At 36.3% G+C, this 19,849-nt stretch overlaps 1 protein-coding gene across 1 annotated transcript in view; it reads left to right on the top strand.

The window, feature by feature from the left end:
• Positions 1-19,849, top strand: part of TMEM131 (transmembrane protein 131) — a 102,840-nt gene that overhangs the window by 39,290 nt on the left and 43,701 nt on the right. The window contains exons 4-11 of the mRNA XM_040584794.1: positions 1,705-1,773; positions 11,160-11,283; positions 12,273-12,389; positions 13,227-13,349; positions 14,105-14,185; positions 17,139-17,289; positions 17,414-17,470; positions 18,431-18,492. Of these exons, the coding sequence (XP_040440728.1) occupies positions 1,705-1,773; positions 11,160-11,283; positions 12,273-12,389; positions 13,227-13,349; positions 14,105-14,185; positions 17,139-17,289; positions 17,414-17,470; positions 18,431-18,492 (784 nt within the window). The remainder of the gene's footprint in view (positions 1-1,704; positions 1,774-11,159; positions 11,284-12,272; positions 12,390-13,226; positions 13,350-14,104; positions 14,186-17,138; positions 17,290-17,413; positions 17,471-18,430; positions 18,493-19,849) is intronic.

Below are 19,849 nucleotides of genomic sequence, written 5' to 3'. Positions count from 1 at the left end.
TCAAGTTAGGTCAAGTTACTCTTGACTGTATTTTCAATGCATTGGAGGTAACGATGTTCATTATTGCTTTTGTAAATACTGTAAATATTTCTGATATCAATTCCTTTTATGGAAAAGTTACATCCTTTTACTAATAATTGCCAATAAAAAAAGAGGTGCTGAATGACTGTTTGGAGTTTTGAAATTGGAAGAAATTGACAGAAGTATTTTAAAAGTCATTGAATAAGATCTCCCTTATGCACATGTATAGTACTTGGAAGTGTGAAGATTCAGTTGTGGAGTACTAGAGTGAGTCATTGAGACACTGTAAAAAAGCTGTTGATTTCTTAAACTGTTGTTGTTGCCCAGATCTGTGCTATTGGAGAATACAGTTAAGATTTTGTACCCGGTTCTTGAGTTTTTACATCTGTAAATAGCTTCCTTGTTGAAGTGGTTCTGGAGTATGGAAAGACATCTGAATTTGACCAATAATTAGTTTTCCTGGAAGTATGCTAGATGGAATTAGATTGATGAAGTTTAAGGCCTCTGCTTTCGTAAGGCAAGCCACGTGTGCCTGTCTGAGGGCATCTTCCAGCTCCTGGCTTCTCCCTGTGCTGAGGCAGAACTGGGTGGTTCTGCTGGCCTGGCTTGTGTTTGTGGAGCAGCTTTGCTTGCCCAGGACATATGGCTGCAGCTCTGTCTTTGGGCATCAGGGATTGATACAAAGTTAGAAAACAAGAATCTAAAACAAGAGTGCTATTTTAATATTGGTAACAAAAACATTTGAAGAAAAAAGAAAGCTATTGGTCTTGAGCCATTCAGGAACCGCTGCTCTTGAGCCATTCTTTAGCCTTTCCTGTTTATTTCTTTTATGTTATTGTATCCAGTTTATGTTTTATTGTATTAATACAATTATTACTGACACCCCCCTACCCCCACCCCCCAATGTGTTACTGATACTTAAGTGTGGTCACAATCATATAATTCTGAACAAGAAAATGTTTCAGTCAATGAAACTGCTTTGTATTTTTTCCTGTAACTTTTGTGGGTTATTGATTGTGTTCTGTAGAACTGTACTGGTGAAATAAGGAGTAGTAGAGGATGTTTCCAGATACTTTGTTGTCTTCACTGCTGGATTTTTTGAGCAGAATATAAGTTTTAGTCTCCTGCAGAGTTCCAAGTGGGAGGTAAGTATAGGCAGAGCAAAGCAATGTTTCTAAAGCAGTCTTTATCTTCTGGAAATTACAAGTTTTTAACAATATGGACATGGGCTGTTTTTTCCTATGTGGCCTCAGTACCATCAAGTGGATCCAAGATTGTTTATTTACTAGTGTAGATGTAGCTAGAGAAACGCGTGGTGTGTATATAAATTACTGTTATACATTGAGGAAGATGTTTGGATATTGCTATGAAAGATGATACAAACCTATTTAGCTTGCTGTTTCACTTAGCCATCACTATATAGAGGAAAACTAACACTTCAGTTATATCCATTTCCAAGATATGTACTCCTTCTTAGAGATACCACATGATCACGTAAGTGGCTGGTGAAATTACAGTATTCTGACTGGACAGGTTTGTCAGGCTGTTTCTTCCTTTGAATTAGTTGCTCTGTTATTAGTGTTAATGAACGTTTTGCTAAGAAAGGGCAATTTGAGATGAGAAGGGAGTAAAAATGTATCATTTAACAGTATGTTTTACAGCATTTTAATTTTTTTCTTCCAGTGTATCCCTGTATCGGGGAAATTGCCGACCTCTCCGGTTTGAGCCACCAATGCTCGATTTCCATGAACAGTAAGTTGAAAAGTCTTTCGATCTGTTTACTTAGACAAATAAAAAAATCTCAAGAGCATTTAAAACTGATGAAGAAGGTTGTGTACATAAATTGCATTGGTCAGTTGTCTGTAAGTGTAGTTGACCTACTTGTTCCAGAGAGCTGGTGTACTTGGTCTTAAATACCATTGGGCAACCTGTCAGCTGCCATGACTTTGGTAGTGTAGGTACTTGTGCTTACTTTTTAGGTGCTTGTACAGCTGCTCTGCAGAGTGGAAACAGTTTTAAGTCTAGAACTTAGTGTGCTGAGGTGAGATTACCTTTCTGCTTGTACATGACCCATGTCAGAGAGCATCCTCTTTAGCATGTCTGGCTTACTGTTGCTTTGATGGCAGAAACACTTTGGTGGGTCTGCAGTTATTAGAACAGTAACATAGGGTTGTGAAAACACAGTTCCAAGCAGAACAGTCTCCAGGAACCTAGCTCTGTGCTCCACCTTGCACCTGGCTGCTGTTTTGATTCTCGGTGGCCGAATGTAATGGTTTACAGCAAACTTATCTGTGACTTCTCTAAAAGATAAAAGGGAGGGAGGACAAAGAAGTCTAACAATGTACCTACTTGTAATCAGTTCCTCTGAGAACAATTTAGCCTTAACTTTTCTTACCAGTAACTGGTTACTGTGTCCAGGTAGCTGCAATCATTCTTGTTAACAGTCAAAATCAGTTCCGGAGTTGATGTACATGGATGTCACCTCTATGCATTATTGATACTTTGACACAATGTAAACTGCAGTGAGGACATGTCAGACATTGTAACAGTTCAAGTGGAAGAAAGAAAACAGCCCAGGTGTGCCACAGCACAGTATTGCTTCCCTCTTCCTCAGCCAGCGCTGCTGCTGGATGACAGGCTGCTTTATTTATAGATAACCCACGGTATATTAATAAAAATATCGTACCCCTTGTCTGTAGGAAAGACCATTGTATGTTGTGGTGACTACAGATGTGCAAGGAAGCTCCTGTGTATTGGCATGGTGTATAGTTCTGTGTTTCTGAAAGGCTGTAACTGTATATTATTTGCACAGAGTAGTTTTCCAGAAATAACCTTCATAAAAAAAAAGCGAACAATGCCACTAAATAGCAAAGCTATATGAAAGTGTCTAATTTTACAGAATTTATTTGTGCTCAGTTTAACAGATTTTTAACTTTTACTTCTGAGAATAGATATAATAAATGACTCTGTCCCCTCTTCCTTATTACTTGAAAAATTCACAGTCTCTAGCTTTGGGTGTTGTGTGGTTTTGTTGTTTTGTGGTTTTTGTAATGTCAGTAACTGGTCCTAGGTAAGAGGACATTGAGCTTCTATACTGCATAGCAAAGTACCTAGTGGTAAGCCCTGCTCTACTGGATCTCTCCTATAGCAACATTAGATTATAGTTAATGACTTGTGCCGGTGAGCACTGTACAAACTCAAACTTGTAGAGCAATTTGATCTTTGTTAGTTACTGTAAACTTACCTGTTGTTTTGGTTATACATTGTAAAGGTTTTCAGTTCATACTAATTACAGAACTTGACATTTGAAATGTATTTTTTTTCTACTGTGAATTGTTATGTTAATGTGCTTTGAAATACCTTGTTTTTAAAGGTCATCTATAGTTTGCATTCTTATCTGAAAAAAGCTACATGTGTTTCTTTGCTTTGTGGATTTCCAAAGATGGTGCTTTTTTTGCCCTTTATTCTTCCTAAAAATAGGTCCTTGACAGTATCATAAGTACTTTAAGTTGTTCTTCATGCACTGGGGGATTGCTGCTTTCTATCAGTTAAAATAGCAAATCTCTGTGTTAGGTCTTGGTTCATTATGTGTTCTGGGGTAGTGGTTTTTTTTCTAACAGTATATGATCATTTATCTGTTGTAGTTTAGGTCAATCTCAGGCAAAAACAGTCTTCTGATTTATTAAAACTTCAGTAAGATGTCAAAAACGGCTTTAGTAAATGTTTCAATGGGAAGCCTCAAAGTTCAGTTTAAAATCTGCACTTAGGCATTTAAATAGAAGTGAACCATCTCTGAGAAATGCTGAGTAACTCAACCTTATGGTGGGAACAAGTTGCAGGTGCTAGGCACTTCAGAAGTCAAATGCAGATTTAAGCTTTTGGTGCTTTTGCCTTTTAAAGTAGACAGGGTTTTCACATTCAAATTCTGGCTTTTCTTTCTTTGTTAATTATGGATTTTAGGAAAGGAATAAAATGCATATTTATTTTCTGAATAAGTATTATACCGTGTTTTGTTACTAGGTGGCATGTAACATTTAGTAGAGCAAACTTGTTCAAAGTCCATTTTATGCTGAGCTATCAACATGTGTCATTCCCAGGCTAAAGAAAGTTGCAATATTTAATTTCAGCTGTAAGCTAACCATTATTCTTGTGACATTTTTGGTCTGCTGAGAGTGTGTGGGTTTAATCAGATGTTTCAAAAACATGCCAACTTGAGCAGGAACAATATTTATTAAAAGTTATTTTATTTAGGAGTCTCAGAAAATCAAAATCGGTATTAAGTTGATAGATACGTCCTGTAGACACACTTCCTGTGTTCTACCAGGAGATGAGATTACAACAGCCTTAAACTTCTGTTTTTTAAAAGTTGGGGGTTTTAAATGCTGTTTTAATGTAAAATAAACACCACCATATTATACCACTTTGAAGGCAGTCCAGGTAATCTCACATTTATCAAAGGAAATGTATGCCATATTTTAGGATATGCAAATCTTTAGCTCACTTGAAGAGATTCCAAATGTTTTCTGTATACATTAAGCCTCTGGGAATGGGGTGGAACTGAGACAAGTTTTCCCATATCACTGCTCCGGGGGATTGCTTGGACTCAGTGTAATACTCATTTGGTTATTTAATATGAAAGCCTCCTGCTTGTGTTTGTGAAGCAACACCAGTCTTCCTCTGGAACAAATTCTGCAACATGTTGGATATCAGAGATTCAGGGCTTTAAAGAAAGCAAACAAACCCAGAAAACTCCACCCAAAACCAACTCCACAACTAACTGCCTTTACTCTTACCTGTGTTCTGTTCCTTGTAATCTCTCTTTTAATCTTACTGTCCCCTGTTGTTAAATAGAAATGGAATAATTGAGGCATCCTAACACACAAACAGTAACCATTACGTCGTTTTCCGTAGCTTTGGGAGTTGGTTGCTCAGAGGCTAATTTGGCAGAACAGTCATTACCTATATGGCTTTGTATTTGAGACAAGTCTTCACAGAATCATAGAATGGTTTGGGTTCTAAGGGACCTTAAAGATCATCTAGTTCCAACCTGCTTGGCATGGGCAGGGACACCTTCCACTAGACCAGGTTGCTCATATCAGAGCAGGTAGCCCATCTGGGTGAAGACTGAAGCATCCTGTTGCAGGGCAAATTATATGTTTAGTTCTTGTACCTGCTTTGTGGGAGAACTTGAATCTTCATAGATCTTGATACATTGCCTTTATCTGTGTTAATTCAACTCTGACTATATAACAAGTACACTTTGTAAGTTCTTCACAATTAATTTTTTGGTAGAAGTAATTTTTGGTAGTGGAGCACTTCCATATCGAGAATTTTAGGATACTAACACAGTATAAGCTATAACTGCTTACCATCACAGTTTTAAAATGTGGAATTATTTTAGATGAAATTGACATCTTGCCCATGCTTCATAGAAATTATTGGTAATGTCTAAAAAGATACCTTTAGCAAAAGTAGTATTTAAATCCTTGATACCTTTAGCAAAAGTAATATTTTAATCCTTGATCAGCATATACTTTTGTGGTGAATGGAGGTTCTTGCTTCACTCAGTTTGAGCAAGATCCCATTCTGCGAAGTTTTCTTGTTGTTAGGACACTATTCTGAAAATCTGTCTTTTGCTTTTCAGTTGATAAACAATCTTGCCTTGCATTTCCTTTGAAATGTTTTCCTTAGGGGATTTTTGTACTGTTTTCACGTTTCTTGTTTGTGAGCTTTAGTATCTGGCAGGATATTCTATGAAAGCTTAAACTGGCCTTGAAAGCAATTGCTTGGTAATGGTCAAATATTTGAGACCTTCTTGCAGATCTTGAGACCTTATGCTAGTTGCTAACATTAGGTTAGCATAACTTTAGCGAATTGATCTGTTTTCTTCAAGAACTCTAATCTCTTACCAGTAAAAAATGGAGAATTCTAGCAACTAGAGAGTTTATCTAAATGTCTAGTTTTCTTACAGGTTAAACAAGTATATTTACAAATGGTAGGTACCTATAATGTACTATGAATACAATTGGCTGCATGTTTGATACACTTCTAATCTGTGAGCATTTGAGATTGCAGCATTTTTTAAAAATTTCAACAAAATGAGATTTTCATTTCCCTTGGAGTTTGTTAAATGTAAGAAACTGTTGACAGTGAAGAGACATTTTGTCCAGATCTACCTCTGTGTTTGTTTGCATATCATGCTAGACTGCAAAATGCTGCCAAAGCAAAGAATAGTTTATTATAATCTTAGAGTCATTCAAATCACATGACTGGAAAGACTCTACTACTGGTGTTTTGTGTATGGGGTTTTGCTAACTGTTTGGAAAAGGTATGATTTGTTGCATGAGATCTAAGTTAGATTCCTAACATAAAATGGGGCATTTGCTCCATTTAGTATGTTACATGAGCACTTTTTGTCAAGTATAATATAAAATAACTTTGACTTGTTAAAAGCCAGTGAAATCTGGAAGCTAGGAAACAATTGGTCTATAGACTAGTATATATACAAAAGCAAAGCCCTTCTGTTTGCTTTTGCTTTTCCAAATTTGAGACACATTTGCATTCTTGAACTTAAGCACTTTAGTTACTCTAACTTCAGCTAAAAAGCAAATTGTCTGTGTCACTCAACCAGTGATGCATACAGTTTCATGTAAAACAAGAGGGATGCTTTAGCCACTAGTTCTTCAGTCTTGTACATCATGCAGGCTTCCTTCACATAAGGAATTAGCATTTTCTTCAGAATGGGGTACAAAAGCCATTCCCTTGCAGTCTGAAGAGGGAATCTTGTAAGACAAGCTCCTTTAATTTCATTAAAAGTAGCTGGATACATTACAAGTCGACACCCAAGTTCTTACGTTGGAGTTCACTCTCTCTGTTCTGACTGGAGAACTTTCTGCATTGGTTCATGAAGTTCCCAAGCTGCGTATATTTAGAGGCTAGGAGAGTTTTCTGGGCACCTGACTTCATATGCTTTCTGCATTATTACACTTTCGCCTTCCAGACATCTGCTATTTCACTCCTGTCTGACACAGGATAGTGATTTAACCCGTATAAAACTTCTGATATGCTGTGCAACAACTGGTCTTACAGTAGTTTCAAAAGATGCTAAAAGAAAAAAAATACTTAGGGGAAAACATATTTGTTAAACTCTCAAATTCATGAGGAATTTACCTGAATTGAATCTTGGGTATATTTATCTCAGCATTCCAAAAATCTTAAGCGGGAAGCTTTCGGTTGACTGAAGTTTTCTCTCCAGTCTCATTAGAAAGAATAGGAGATGGAAGAGGAAAAATATATCTGCTGAATTTATATTCTTTGCTTTTCAGTAGTAGATTTGTATCAGTTTACATAAATCAAGTGAGCGTTTTACAGAGGTGTCTAAATTACATGCAGTGAGAAAAAAAATGAAATTACTCTTTTAAAAAAGGGTGTTTTCTCAATGTGTATTTGCTTCAGAGAGAATAGCTAGATATTTTTGCAAGTTAAGTTTGGGCCAATAACTCAAATACTCACATCCTCAACTTTTTGCAGGAGCTTTTTTTGCTGAAAGAATCTACCACTTGATCCGTAGAGCAGCAATGAATTCCATTACAAGGACATGGTTACAATACACTGCAGATACTAACTCAGACTTCAGCAAGAGTTGAGTTGCAGCAGTAAGGAATGTGAACACAGGCTTCTACCCATTTGAACAGGCACCTCACCCTTGTTAATTAACATCTTCTCATCTAGGTTGTGGTATCTGGTTTTTATCAGTGTAGGTGGACCTAGCATTATGCGAGGACAATAGGTCGGGAACAAAATCTTACGTGCTTTGACAGTTCATGTTTGCCTGAAGGTGTGTGTCTGTACCGGCTTCTTGCAATGAAGTGTGCTAGCTGTGACTGCTCCAGGAAATGCTGCTGTAAAATTTGGCACCAGGTAGCACTGTACCTGTGCAGGGCATTGCAGCTCCATAATCCGCAGCCTGGAGAGCATCCCTTTTGTGATTATTGCTTGGGATGTAGGTTCGTTAAAGGTGTCTGCTTTACCTGGATTTTGCTATGTCTGATGGCAGAAAAAACAAGTGAGGTTTGTCCTGTTTCTGTAGATTTGGCTAAGATCAAGCTTAAAGAATATAAGAAAAGCTGTATCTGAGCAAAACTTAGTACTGGATTCATTTCAAAATCAGAATGGTCAACAAAACAGTGAAATAAAACATAGTCCTAGCAACAAAATTATTTTTTAGTGACTTGTGCCTTTATCACCTATAATTATACGGCAGTAGTTTAATCTGGAATCTGAAGTTGGTGAACTGTGATATCTATCATGGTGCTTCCCTCCTAGTTGTTTTTATAGGCTTTAGCTTCTCAAATATACTGTCTTATATTCCCCTCTTTTCAGAACTGGTAAAGCATGAAGGTCTTAAAAGACTGTTAATATTTGAAACACTTCCTGGGATAATGAGTTTTGCTTCCAGACTCCCTTTCTGACAGGAACAGCCTGGCACTTCAGTAGTACCAGTTCATTCAACATGGTTTTCTTGGCTTCGTGGTGTTTCACACATAATGCATCATAATAAGTGTCACTTAAGTCAATTCTCATCTTAGGTTTTCAGTACACAGCTGGTTCTCTGTAGAGACCACAGGTCATGTTGTTTGCTCACAAGTAATACAGTACTTAAAATCTACCTTATCATCTCACATCCTGCTGTTGTGGTCGACAGGAACTGTTCTGCTTCATTCTTGGTTTTGGCTCTTAGGCGCCTTTTACAAAGACTGGTTGGAGTGCATTGTGAGAGGAGGAGGATGGTTTCCCCTGCTTGAGGAACTACTGAATCCGCTCTGGGGAAGAGAAATACCCAGAAAATGCACTGTGGCAAGCAAAATAGTTGCAACAAGGTGCTGGGAGCATGTCTTCTACTAAGGAGAATGAGAAATTGAAGTGAGAACTAGGGAACTGATGGCTGATACTCAGGAGAGACTGAAAGAGCTTTCTTCAGTGTTGGAGGAGTTGGACTATTTTATTTCTCTTTTTTTTCCCTCTCTTTTTTTTCCTTCCCTGTTTTTTTTTTTTAATTATTATTATTCAAGCATGACCACTTTCTCTAAACAACAAATTCACCGTGAAATTGCTGACTGTTACAAAAGCTTGCTTATACTTTTCACAGATACCAAGCAGATAAAATACTCAAGCCCATCTGTACTGATGTCAGTGAAGGAGTGTTTGAAGCAGTGGGCTCAGAATTCAGGGGGTGCTGGGTAACTCCATATCAGCAGACACTCAGTGGTGTTTTTGTGGGTGTTTGTGTTCTCAGTTGGGGTTTTTTCGTGTATGTGTTCTTTTTTGGTTTGGTTTTTTTTGTTGTTGTTGTTTTTGGGTGTTTGGGTTTTTTTGGTTTTGGTTTTTTTTCCTGGGGGTGGAGTAGAGATGGGCAACTTTGGAGGGGTGGCTTTCTTTCAGATTCCTGTGGTATGATAAGCTTTTTCCCCTAGCAAAGGGAGAACAGGTGTATAGGTTTACGGTTTGATTTCATTGATCAACGGTGTAGCAGTTAGAGCAGTTAATGCAAAGCATCACAGCTGATAAACCATTTCCGTTTCTAATATCCCCATGTATACTGGCAACAGGCACAGATAATTTTATGTTATAGCTTAACCTGGATATTAGGTTTTGTATGGGTTTTAAAAGGTGAGGAAAGAAACTGTAATCTTTATTATTAGTTGTTAGAGAAGTCAAAATGAGATTTTCTTGATAGTAAAAGAAGGATGAAGAACTTTTTTTTTGCTGGTGGAGACATGAAATTAGGAGGACTCAGCAAGCAAAGCAAAGAGATTTACAGTAGCAGAGTGCAGATAAATTCTACTGTTAGTGAAGGTGCAGTTTATTGAAGGTTAATAATTGTGTCTTTGAAATAGTATAATGGTCTTTGGCATCTGTCTGTTTAGCCCATGTTTCATAAGTAGAAGGTTCAGTTACTGCAACCACTTTGTAAATTATGGTATAGTTTGATTACTGTCACTAAATCCTCCATCCAGTGCAAGCTTTAATTTACAGCAAACTTGCATTGCTCTATCTATTGAGACACACCCTCCCTCCTCAAATTGAAGAACTGTGCAACTACAACAGCACTTATTAATTTAACCTGTTAACTGAGGATGGCAGAACAGCTGCCTGTCATTGCTTATCATCACTTCAGGTACTACAGATAGTAATTCTTGTCAATAGTTTTGTGGTCCTTGCGATGTTTGGAGCAGGTGACATGGGAAGGAGTGCTATGTAAGTGTAGCCTGAAAGTTGAGCTAACTATTTTGAATTCCAAGATTTAATTTGGAGAAAATTGTAATCTACACACTTTATTAGTGATGCTTAACACATTTGTGTTAAAGGGCATGACAAAAATTCTGAAGAGATATCAAAGTCTAAAAAATAATCAGTGAAACTGAAGCATTTATTGTCATGTCAGCTGTTGTAAGCAAAAAGGAAGAAGCCTAAAGCTTGTGCGGAATAAATTGTTAGTATGTCTTGTTACTGAAAAAGCATGCTGTTATTAAACTGTTTGACTTCTATGTTTTAGACATGAAATTCTAAAATTTAATCTCAAACATTTCTTATTTTTTCCTTAAGGTATGAATTCAAATGCAATATATAAATAAAATAGTTTTTGTTGCACATGTCTGTGTACTTAATTCTGTAGAGCATATTATAAAATATAGTACCAGAAAAAAATCTGAGTAAGATTGCTTACAATTTACCAGGAAAAAAAATTGTGTTCTGTTGATTTTAAATAGCTGTGTGCCACCTTTCTTAAGATATAATTATTCAGAGGTTCTAGCACAGGAATAAAAAACTTTGTCTCTTTTGATACTGAAGTAAAATTCTGCAAAACAGAATTTCATTTTGGATAGGTATCATTTTAGAGGGTGGTACAATGCTAGGTAGCCCTTCAGAAAAAGTAATTAATAAAATAATGGAAAAGATGTTAACTAAGTAATTCTTCAAGGCAGAATTTATATATGTTAATTGAAAAAACATGTAATGCAAAGTTCTGTAGTCAGTGTTCATCAGTGTTATGCTCCTATCTGGTTTAATGGGACAGAGGCCAATGCTTGATTTGCTAGAATTGTAACACTTTAAAAATATTCTCTCTGTTTTGACAGGCCAGTTGGAATGCCAAAAATGGAAAAAGTTTACCTACATAACCCTAGCTCAGAGGAAACAATTACATTAGTATCAATATCTGCTACAACATCACATTTTCATGCATCATTTTTTCAAAACAGGGTAAGTTATTCTGCTTTCTCAAAATGAGCTTTTCCTTCCACCTTCCCACCCTGAATGGCGGCTTGATTTCCCTCCCTTCTTTAAATGTGCTACTTGCTGCAGTAATTACATACCTAAAAATATTCAGATACTGCAGTTCTTGATGTCATGTCAATTACCAAGCAAATTTGAACTGAGCACGAGAAACACAAATCCTGCTGGAAGGGAAGGAATGATACGTTGCATAGGAGGGATGCAGACGCTGTGTTGGAAGTGTATACCGTAACTGATGGTTGAACAGCAGATCTCCTTTGTTGCTGAAGTGACTAAGTGTACATTGCCTTAAAGCACATACAGGAACAAGCTGTTTCTATAATACCTCTGAAAATTGTGAGTCCAGTGAAGTGGTGCTAGTGTGAAGCAGCCGCCCCAGCACACTTAAACTACTGCAGTCATGTTACAGGAACTTGGAAGTTAAAAAGCACTGTGTCAGCACGGTTAACTCATAACCACACTGCTGTCAGATATAGTCCTCTAGTTTCAGTTTTGTCTGCAGGGCCTGTGGCTTAGCAGAGGCCATGTAAACACCAAAAACTTCAGAAAACATGTCTATAAGCAACACTTCTCAGTTATGGAAGTCGTGTAGTAATTGCCTTTCTCCAGTGTTCTGTAAACCGTCGGTCCAAAATATTCCCGTGATAAGCTGAACTTGTAAGTTTAGAATTCAACATTAAAAAATCAATTAAATATGATCCTGCACTAAGTAATAGTTTTAAATATTGGTATTTTAATTATTTTGTTAAGCATTTTTATATGTCTGAAACTTCTATTCTTTTTTTGTCTTTTTTTCTTTCCCCCAAATCTGCAATAGACTTTCTAACTTCAGTTTTCCGTAAAGAACACACAGAGATCTTCTGTTGCACAAAAGCTATTGTTCATCTGCAGGGTGGAATGTCTTCACTAAACAGTTTTGCTTATTATTCTGTTTCCTTGCTTTTATTTTTTTCCAGAAAATTCTTCCAGGAGGGAATACATCCTTTGATGTAGTTTTTCTTGCAAGAGTAGTTGGAAACGTAGAGAATACTTTATTTATTAACACTTCTAATCATGGTGTATTTACTTATCAGGTAAGAGAAATTACACTCTTTTAGAAAAAGTTTTGAAGTATGAGTCTATCAAAGCAGTATCTATTATGGCATGCTCAACTATCCAAGGATATTTGCACGACAGTGGATTTGTTTTTTAATCAGCCCAGTTGAAGAAGTTTCCATTCCTGGTGCTTGTTGTAACACAGAGGTATACCATTGTAAATATCTGTAGGGCAGTACTGTAAGCCAGATCGATTAAATTATGTAGGGTTAAAAATCCTCCCAACTTTTTTCTGTGTGTTATTTTGGTGGCTCATTGCAGTGACCTAGCTCATTCCTTAGCTCTGTACTCATCTGATCCAGTGACAAGACAATGTTATTCATTAAGCTGGCAAAAAAATTACTCACTCGAGATTCAGAATGATAAACCAGACAGATGAGAGAGTCTAAAAAGTCTGAGAAATCCTCTTAGTGAAAGAATATGACTCTTACCTTGGCAGTGTGTTGAAAACAACAAAAAAGCTTCCCATATGGATAGTCTGTTCCATAATGGTATGATTAAAGGATATTTCATATCTTTTTAACCTTTAGCTGGTATCTAGTGTTTTAAGAGTATCAGAAAAAAAGATGGTATTTTGAGTTCCTGTATTCGAAGTATGTCAGTGTAAGTAAGTAGTAGCTATGAGAAATACTATTCACTTTTCTTTATTTCAGTGGTTTAGCGTGATACTGATTTTAAATGTTCAGTTAGAAGTCTACTATAAAATTAATTGAAAAGGGTGCTTGGTAGATTACTAAAATTGGTGCACAACATATGTTAGGCTCTGCAAGAATTACATACAGCTACTTAAGCTTGGTTTTCTTTTTCTGAACCAGGTGTTTGGGATCGGAGTACCGAACCCCTATCGATTGCGCCCATTTATTGGGGCACGAGTTCCTGTAAATAGCAGTTTTTCTCCTATAATAAATATACATAACCCTCACAGTGAACCTTTGCAGGTAAGCCTAAGAGAAAAATCATTAAATGCTTAGTTAAATTTATTACATTAAACTGAAATTTTGTTTATTTTGGTATTTCTTAAAATTCTGTTTGGACTTTAAAGCTATTTGAAGCCAGGTCTTTCACGTTGTATCAATGTTTTTCTGTTTAAATGCAAATCAGTTATTCTAGAAGTTGTACATTATGTCGTAGACCTCTTAATTTGCTAAATTGAGGTTTTACTGTGGCATTTCCTTTTTTTAAATGGTCGTAATTACTGCAAAATAAAGAATTAAACTTCAGTGGTAATTAAGACAAATACTGAAGCAAATAAGGTAGAACAGATCTTGTGTTTTAATCCAGGCATGCTTCTTAGCTGCCTTCTACTTGTTTTGCACAACATAAGGTATCTTTGCGCTGTACCGTTACTACTAGTACCTAGTAAGGTTGACAAGCATTCTTATGTTAAGACAGGATTGATGTCTGTACCTAACCCAACAAGTAAATGAATAGTCCACTGACAAACATGATCTGATTCTCTTAAGTGATCCACAGACTCTGAAATGCACATAATTTCTATGTTATATATTTAATAAATATATAAATAAACAGAAAGCACATAATTTGTAGCAAATCGCTGTATCATCATGAAAAGTGAAATTATAAGATACTCCCATGGTCAAATAGTTCATAACCATTGCATATTGTAATACCTGATAACTAAAACAGATCTCTTTGAAGTTGAGGGCTAACATATTCCTGTCATCCATCCTAGGTGGTAGAAATGTATTCCAGTGGAGGTGATCTCCATTTAGAGCTTCCAACAGGTCAGCAAGGAGGTACAAGGAAGCTATGGGTGAGTAGTCATGTCTTGCTGCGTTCATTGCACTTGTTTGGAGAGGTTTTATTTTGATAAGATTTTAGGTTTTGGGGAGTTTTACCAGCTTTCTTTCTTGTCATGTAATCATTAAAAATACCCCATAAAAATTGAAATGATAACAGGGTCTGTTAATTGTATGGTAATAGGAATTGAAGGAAAGGTTTAATTAAAAGAAGCCATCTGTATTGAGCTGTGCTTTTTTGAAATGAGAGGAGTAAGAAGATTCCCAGTAGAATGATTTACACCTACCTGAGCATTCAGGACAGTGTAGTCTTGATGGGCTGTGAGCTGGTTCTACCCACAGGAAAAATATATGGATTTTTTCTTTGAAACTGACAAAGTCCTTCCTGCAAATCACTATGAATGCATATACAGGTTGACAAAGCAGCTGAATGAGCTTAGGGAAGAAGAATCTATTAAGGACTACTAAATAAAACAGCACTGTGTCTACCTGCAGTAAATCCTAGATCATGAGTTGAGAGTGGCTGGAAACTTTTCTGGAAAATATTCGTACATGTATGCCCCACGTTTACTCTTTACTCTTTGTGTCTGCTGTTGGGGATGGTGTAGTGGGTTAGGTTGGATGAACTCATGGTCTGGCTCATTAAATCTGTTTTGTTGTGTTCTTAATGTAGTTGAAGTAAAACAGACTGATATCTTTAAGAGAAATAAATTGTATAAGCATCCTGAAGGTAAAGTATTGGCTTTGTGCTGTATATCACGCTGTTGGTAATGTCCAACTAGATGCAAAAACTGTTTTCCTCTTTAGCGAGAATTATTCCTTTTTTTTTGATGACTGTTTTTTGTCTGGGAGAGACTTTAAAGTCACTGGGCTCCAAAACTGGTGTCTTGATCAAGAGTATCATTAGAGTTATTGACAGTTGCATCTATTGTAATGAGTAAAGCCAGGCTGTTTCCAAGTGAGCCAAGAAGGACAATAACAAAACTTAATTTCTGGCTTTTCTGGAGGAAGGCCATGAGAACGGCAGTGTCTTAGTTTTAGATACAAAAGTTACAAACAAGTCTGAATATAGATCACAAGCATTTTTAAAAAATGCAGGGGAAAGAGTAAACAGATGCTGAGGGTTAGACGTAAACATTAAAATGGATTTTAAAAATTGATGGTCCTAATGTTTTGATATCAGTTTAGTCAAATGGCATTGCTTCTAAAGATAGATAGACCCTTTCTTGTTGTCAAAAGAGCTCAAAGGCAGTGTTGAGTTCTGTAGCCATTAGCAGGTATGTAACGAACATGTTGGAGACACAAACAAAAGAATGGAAGATTTTTGAATGTCTGGTTTCTTTCTAGTTCTGTTTCTTAAGCATGTAGCTTTTCAGCTTCTCTAGGCCAAGTTGCCAGTTAAAGCAATGATGACATTCATGTGAAGCTTCCAGTCTATTGCATGGAAAAGCAGTTAGGTTAATACCAGTCAGCACTGATCCTCTTAGTTTTAGTATCAGCCACTGGTATTTCAAAACAATAAGGCGACTAGAAGAAATTAAACCAGTAGGAGGAAACACCCAGTTATATCATTGTATTGGCTATGCCAGGAGCGCGCTGCAGTTAGAAAAAGCTGCAAAGTAGAAGAATATATTTGAAATATGGTGATAGTACTTTGACTAATGGATGTACGTCATAGTTTAAAATTGTTTTGATGCCAAATGTTTGGATGATTGGATGAAGCAGTCTGCATGCAGGATTATTTTTATAATCGCTGTTCAAAGTTACTTTCGGGGATCTGACAACCCTTGGATCCCTGGTTACACATATGGAAGAGTCTAATCATATCCTTTTGAAACATTAATGAACGGCTGCATTATGTTAGGTCTGTGAATAAGTGCAAAAACAGAACTTGAAAGCTTCTTCGTTTAGGGACTTACCAAGTAGTAGCAGTTGAAACTAGTTACTTTGATATTCAACAGTTTTCAAAGACTACATTTGCAGTCATGGTGCCGTGGAAAATATGGCTTGACCTCCAGAATGGATTGGTATGAGTTTGTACTACAGAAAGTGCAGAAAAGATGTATTAGGCAATCAGTATATGGATTATGCCCTGTCCAGGTTCCTTCATCAAAAGCACAAAAAAGGAGGCCAGGTGCCAACTGAAACATCATCAATTGACACAAGGACTACTCATCAAAAATCCCTACTTTCTGCCATATTTGTTAGCATCTAAAGTGGAAGAAGCTCCAAATTTCAAATCAAGGATTTAATCTTCTATTTGAGGGAAGGAAAGAAAAAAAGAAGAAAAATCCGGTTCCCCAGCCCTTTCTGTAATGTGATGAAGAAGAATATGCAGTATTTCTGAACTAGTCTTGTACTGCAGCTGTGTCCAACATATATAGAAAAAGTTGTCTTTAAAACCCTGAATGCAGATTGGAGCTGATGGAATAGGCTTAGTAGAAACTAAAACACATTTTGACTTTTTGCTGTAAATTGCTCTGTGATTAATGAACCTGCAACTCCTCAAGCTTCTGGCTACTTGTAGTTCTGCACTATTTGAATTTGTGTTTAGCACTGAAACAGTATGCTGTCTGTCTGCTTTGGAGAAAAAACAGTTGGAATATGCAAAACCAGTATTTGACGTTACTGCACTCAGTAACATTGTTATGAATAGGTTTTGTTTATAGGTAGATTCTGTTGATGCAGTCTACTGTCTTTTTACCACAATTTTAATACATAAAACTTAATTAAATGGGAGATGAAAGTCCTTTTGCATATACTTATTTTTAATCAGTGTCATATGAGATTGCAACTATCCTTACTAAATTTAATGCTAATGATAAGAACGTGCAGCCTATCTCTTACTGCTATTGCAGCTTTTTCTCTTAATACAATTATAGTCAATACTTCTATTGTAAATTTTTTGTGTGGCAGCTTTTTTTGTAATTACCACATTCTCATAGATGTGCTTTGATTATTTATCAGGAAATACCTCCCTATGAAACAAAAGGAGTGATGAGAGCCAGCTTTTCTTCAAGAGAAGCAGATAATCATACAGCCTTCATTAGAATAAAAACAAATGCCTCAGACAACACAGAATTTATCATTCTCCCTGTTGAAGTAGAAGTTACAACAGGTTTGTAGAAAAGTGGTTGGGGTTTTGTTGTATTTTTTTTTTTATTTTTTACTTTTAAAGTTCTTCAGCTTAATTAACTTTAACTATAATAAGAAAGTGGTAACTTTTCTTTTTGTTCTTAAAGCACCGGGAATCTATTCATCAACAGAAATGCTAGATTTTGGTACACTACGAACGCAAGGTAAACTATACTTCTGGTATCAAAAGTATTTGTAAGGAGTAGGGTGGGGAAAGCCCACTTATCTTTATACTATTCCAGGTTGCTTGTGGAATGATGCTTTTTAAAAGCCAAAGTTTCAAAAGCAGGATAATAATGTGTTGCAACAGTGCACAGATGTATTCACCTGCAAGTATAGTTGAGATGTGTACAAGCAAACAGTGCTTTGCACCTCCAGTTAGAAGTCTAGTAATAACATTACTCTTACACAGTTGCACATGGCTTAGTCTTAAAACCATTGTCAGTTTACTGAAGCTGTGAACTTGTTTTGAAATACTGTTTTACATCTGCGTAAATGTAAATAATTCTCAGACACGGGAAATAGTGAAAATGTGCAAAACAATCAAATTTGATACTTACAATAAGATGGTTTTTTTTTTTTTTGGAATGCCACTTAAAAATTTTGGCTTAACATTTCCATTTTAAATTAATACTGTTTAGTGAAAAAAAAGTAAATGTGGCAGAAACTAGTAAAACTGAAGGTATCTTTTGAAACTGTAAGAGGGACTCGTTACTGAAGAAAGACACTATATACCTTCTTTCAACTAGAAAAGGTAGCTTCTGAAGTACTTTTCCTTGCAACTTACTTAACACGTAAATGTTTTTAAGTAAGATTAGTTTCTGCTTGGTATTGGTGTGTCTGGCAAAATCATTCATCGTAGTATTTTCAGCCTGTTCATTTCTTAATGTGTTAGAAATATGAGCGGTTAGCCGAATCATGTAATACCTACTAATACACATTTTTAAGTGTGTCAAATTGTTGGGACTAGCTATTTTGACTGGCTGTACTGTCATGTTACTCTAACTCTGTAACGCTGAACAACAGTGGATTTGTATGAGAAACCAGCTAGTGCAGATGACTTTGTATAAGGTTCTTATGTTAAAGTAGCCTAATAGCCAGGTGTGTTTTTTGTTCTTTAACAGATCTGCCAAAAATTTTAAATCTGCATTTATTAAATTCAGGAACAAAAGATGTGCCAATTACAGTAAGTTTTATTTCCTTTCAATTTGAAACTTTCTACTTGGATTTACTTTCTCTCATAAAAATTGATCATTCACAGGTTCACCATGTAGTATCCAGACTTAGAAGCTAGGTGATGTGTGACTAAAAACATCATAGTAAGACAAATAATCTATATGCATGGTAAAATTCATTTGCTTCGTAGCCTTCTTTTTGAATGTCTGTTTCAGCATTTACAGGCTCTCCTTGCAATATCTGAGCCTCTGGAAGCTTTTATACTTGAGAACAGTAACTCCTGTTCAGTGAACAAGAGATTAATGCAGAGTCTGTGGGATTCTTTGTTCTCATCACACGCTCCATGAGAGTGTATAAAGTGGTTGCCCAACATAATCTTTTAAGATGAGCAAAGAGTAGCTTTCAAAAGCAGATGGTAAAATGGCCCTTGTTTTCTTGAGGTGATCTGCTTTGTAGCCTGAAATAAGAAAAAAGCCTGCAAACACTCTAGAGCCCTTTTCAGTGAGATAACTACAGCTGCACATAAAGTGCAGCCAGCTTCAGAAATCTAGGTTTTGGATTTTTCTGCTTTCTATTTTTATTACGGAATTCTGACTCTAATCTGGTAGTCTGCCTTTGTTCATTCATACCTTTTTCCTGTGTAATTTTTCTCATTGCCCACTATTTTTCTCACTTCTTCCCTCTCCCCTTCCTGTTTTCCTTGTTTTCCAGATTTAGTTGTATAGCTAGCTATACCTTGTCCCAGGGCACTTCAAAAATTGTTGAAGTGTTGAAAAGAAACCAGAGGAGCCAGAAGAATGACTGAAGGATTGGCAAAGGTTTCTTACTGAGCTCTTGGAGAGCATTTCTGTGTTTTTAAAGCTTACAGCTGTAACTGTAGGCAATAGTCTTTTAATAGTAGAGGTCTAACAAAAACTTGAAGTAAGATACTGGAAACTGAGGCTACATGAATTTAAGATAGAAATAGAACACATTTTTAGTAATGAGGATAACTTTCCACTGTGATAATAGTCTATTGCAATACTTCCTAAATTGTCGTTCACTAATAATTTTCCAATCAAGAAACTTGCAATATAGTGCAAACAGTATTAAATTCATCTAAGTCCTAATGCTTATTGAATTAATGAGGTCAGGTGTTTCTTGTGGCCTTGTAAGCTATGAACCAGCTTCCATGGAGGGTTTTTATTTAAAAAAAGACCTGGATATGATTTTTACAGTCATAGGGATGGTAAATAGATTAAATTATTTTTTCAGCGCTGTCTGCTGTCTTACATCATGTCCATCATCTTAGATTTGACAAGCTTTTGGCATAGGCACAGTTTTTTGTATGTGTGTGCTTTTCAAATGTGTAATATACTTCCTGAATG

Source organism: Falco naumanni, chromosome 2 (genome assembly GCF_017639655.2).
Source record: "Falco naumanni isolate bFalNau1 chromosome 2, bFalNau1.pat, whole genome shotgun sequence".
NCBI classification, from domain to species: domain Eukaryota; kingdom Metazoa; phylum Chordata; class Aves; order Falconiformes; family Falconidae; genus Falco; species Falco naumanni.
The sequence above is the reverse complement of the archived record's forward strand: the minus strand, read 5'-3'. Positions and strand labels throughout refer to the sequence as shown.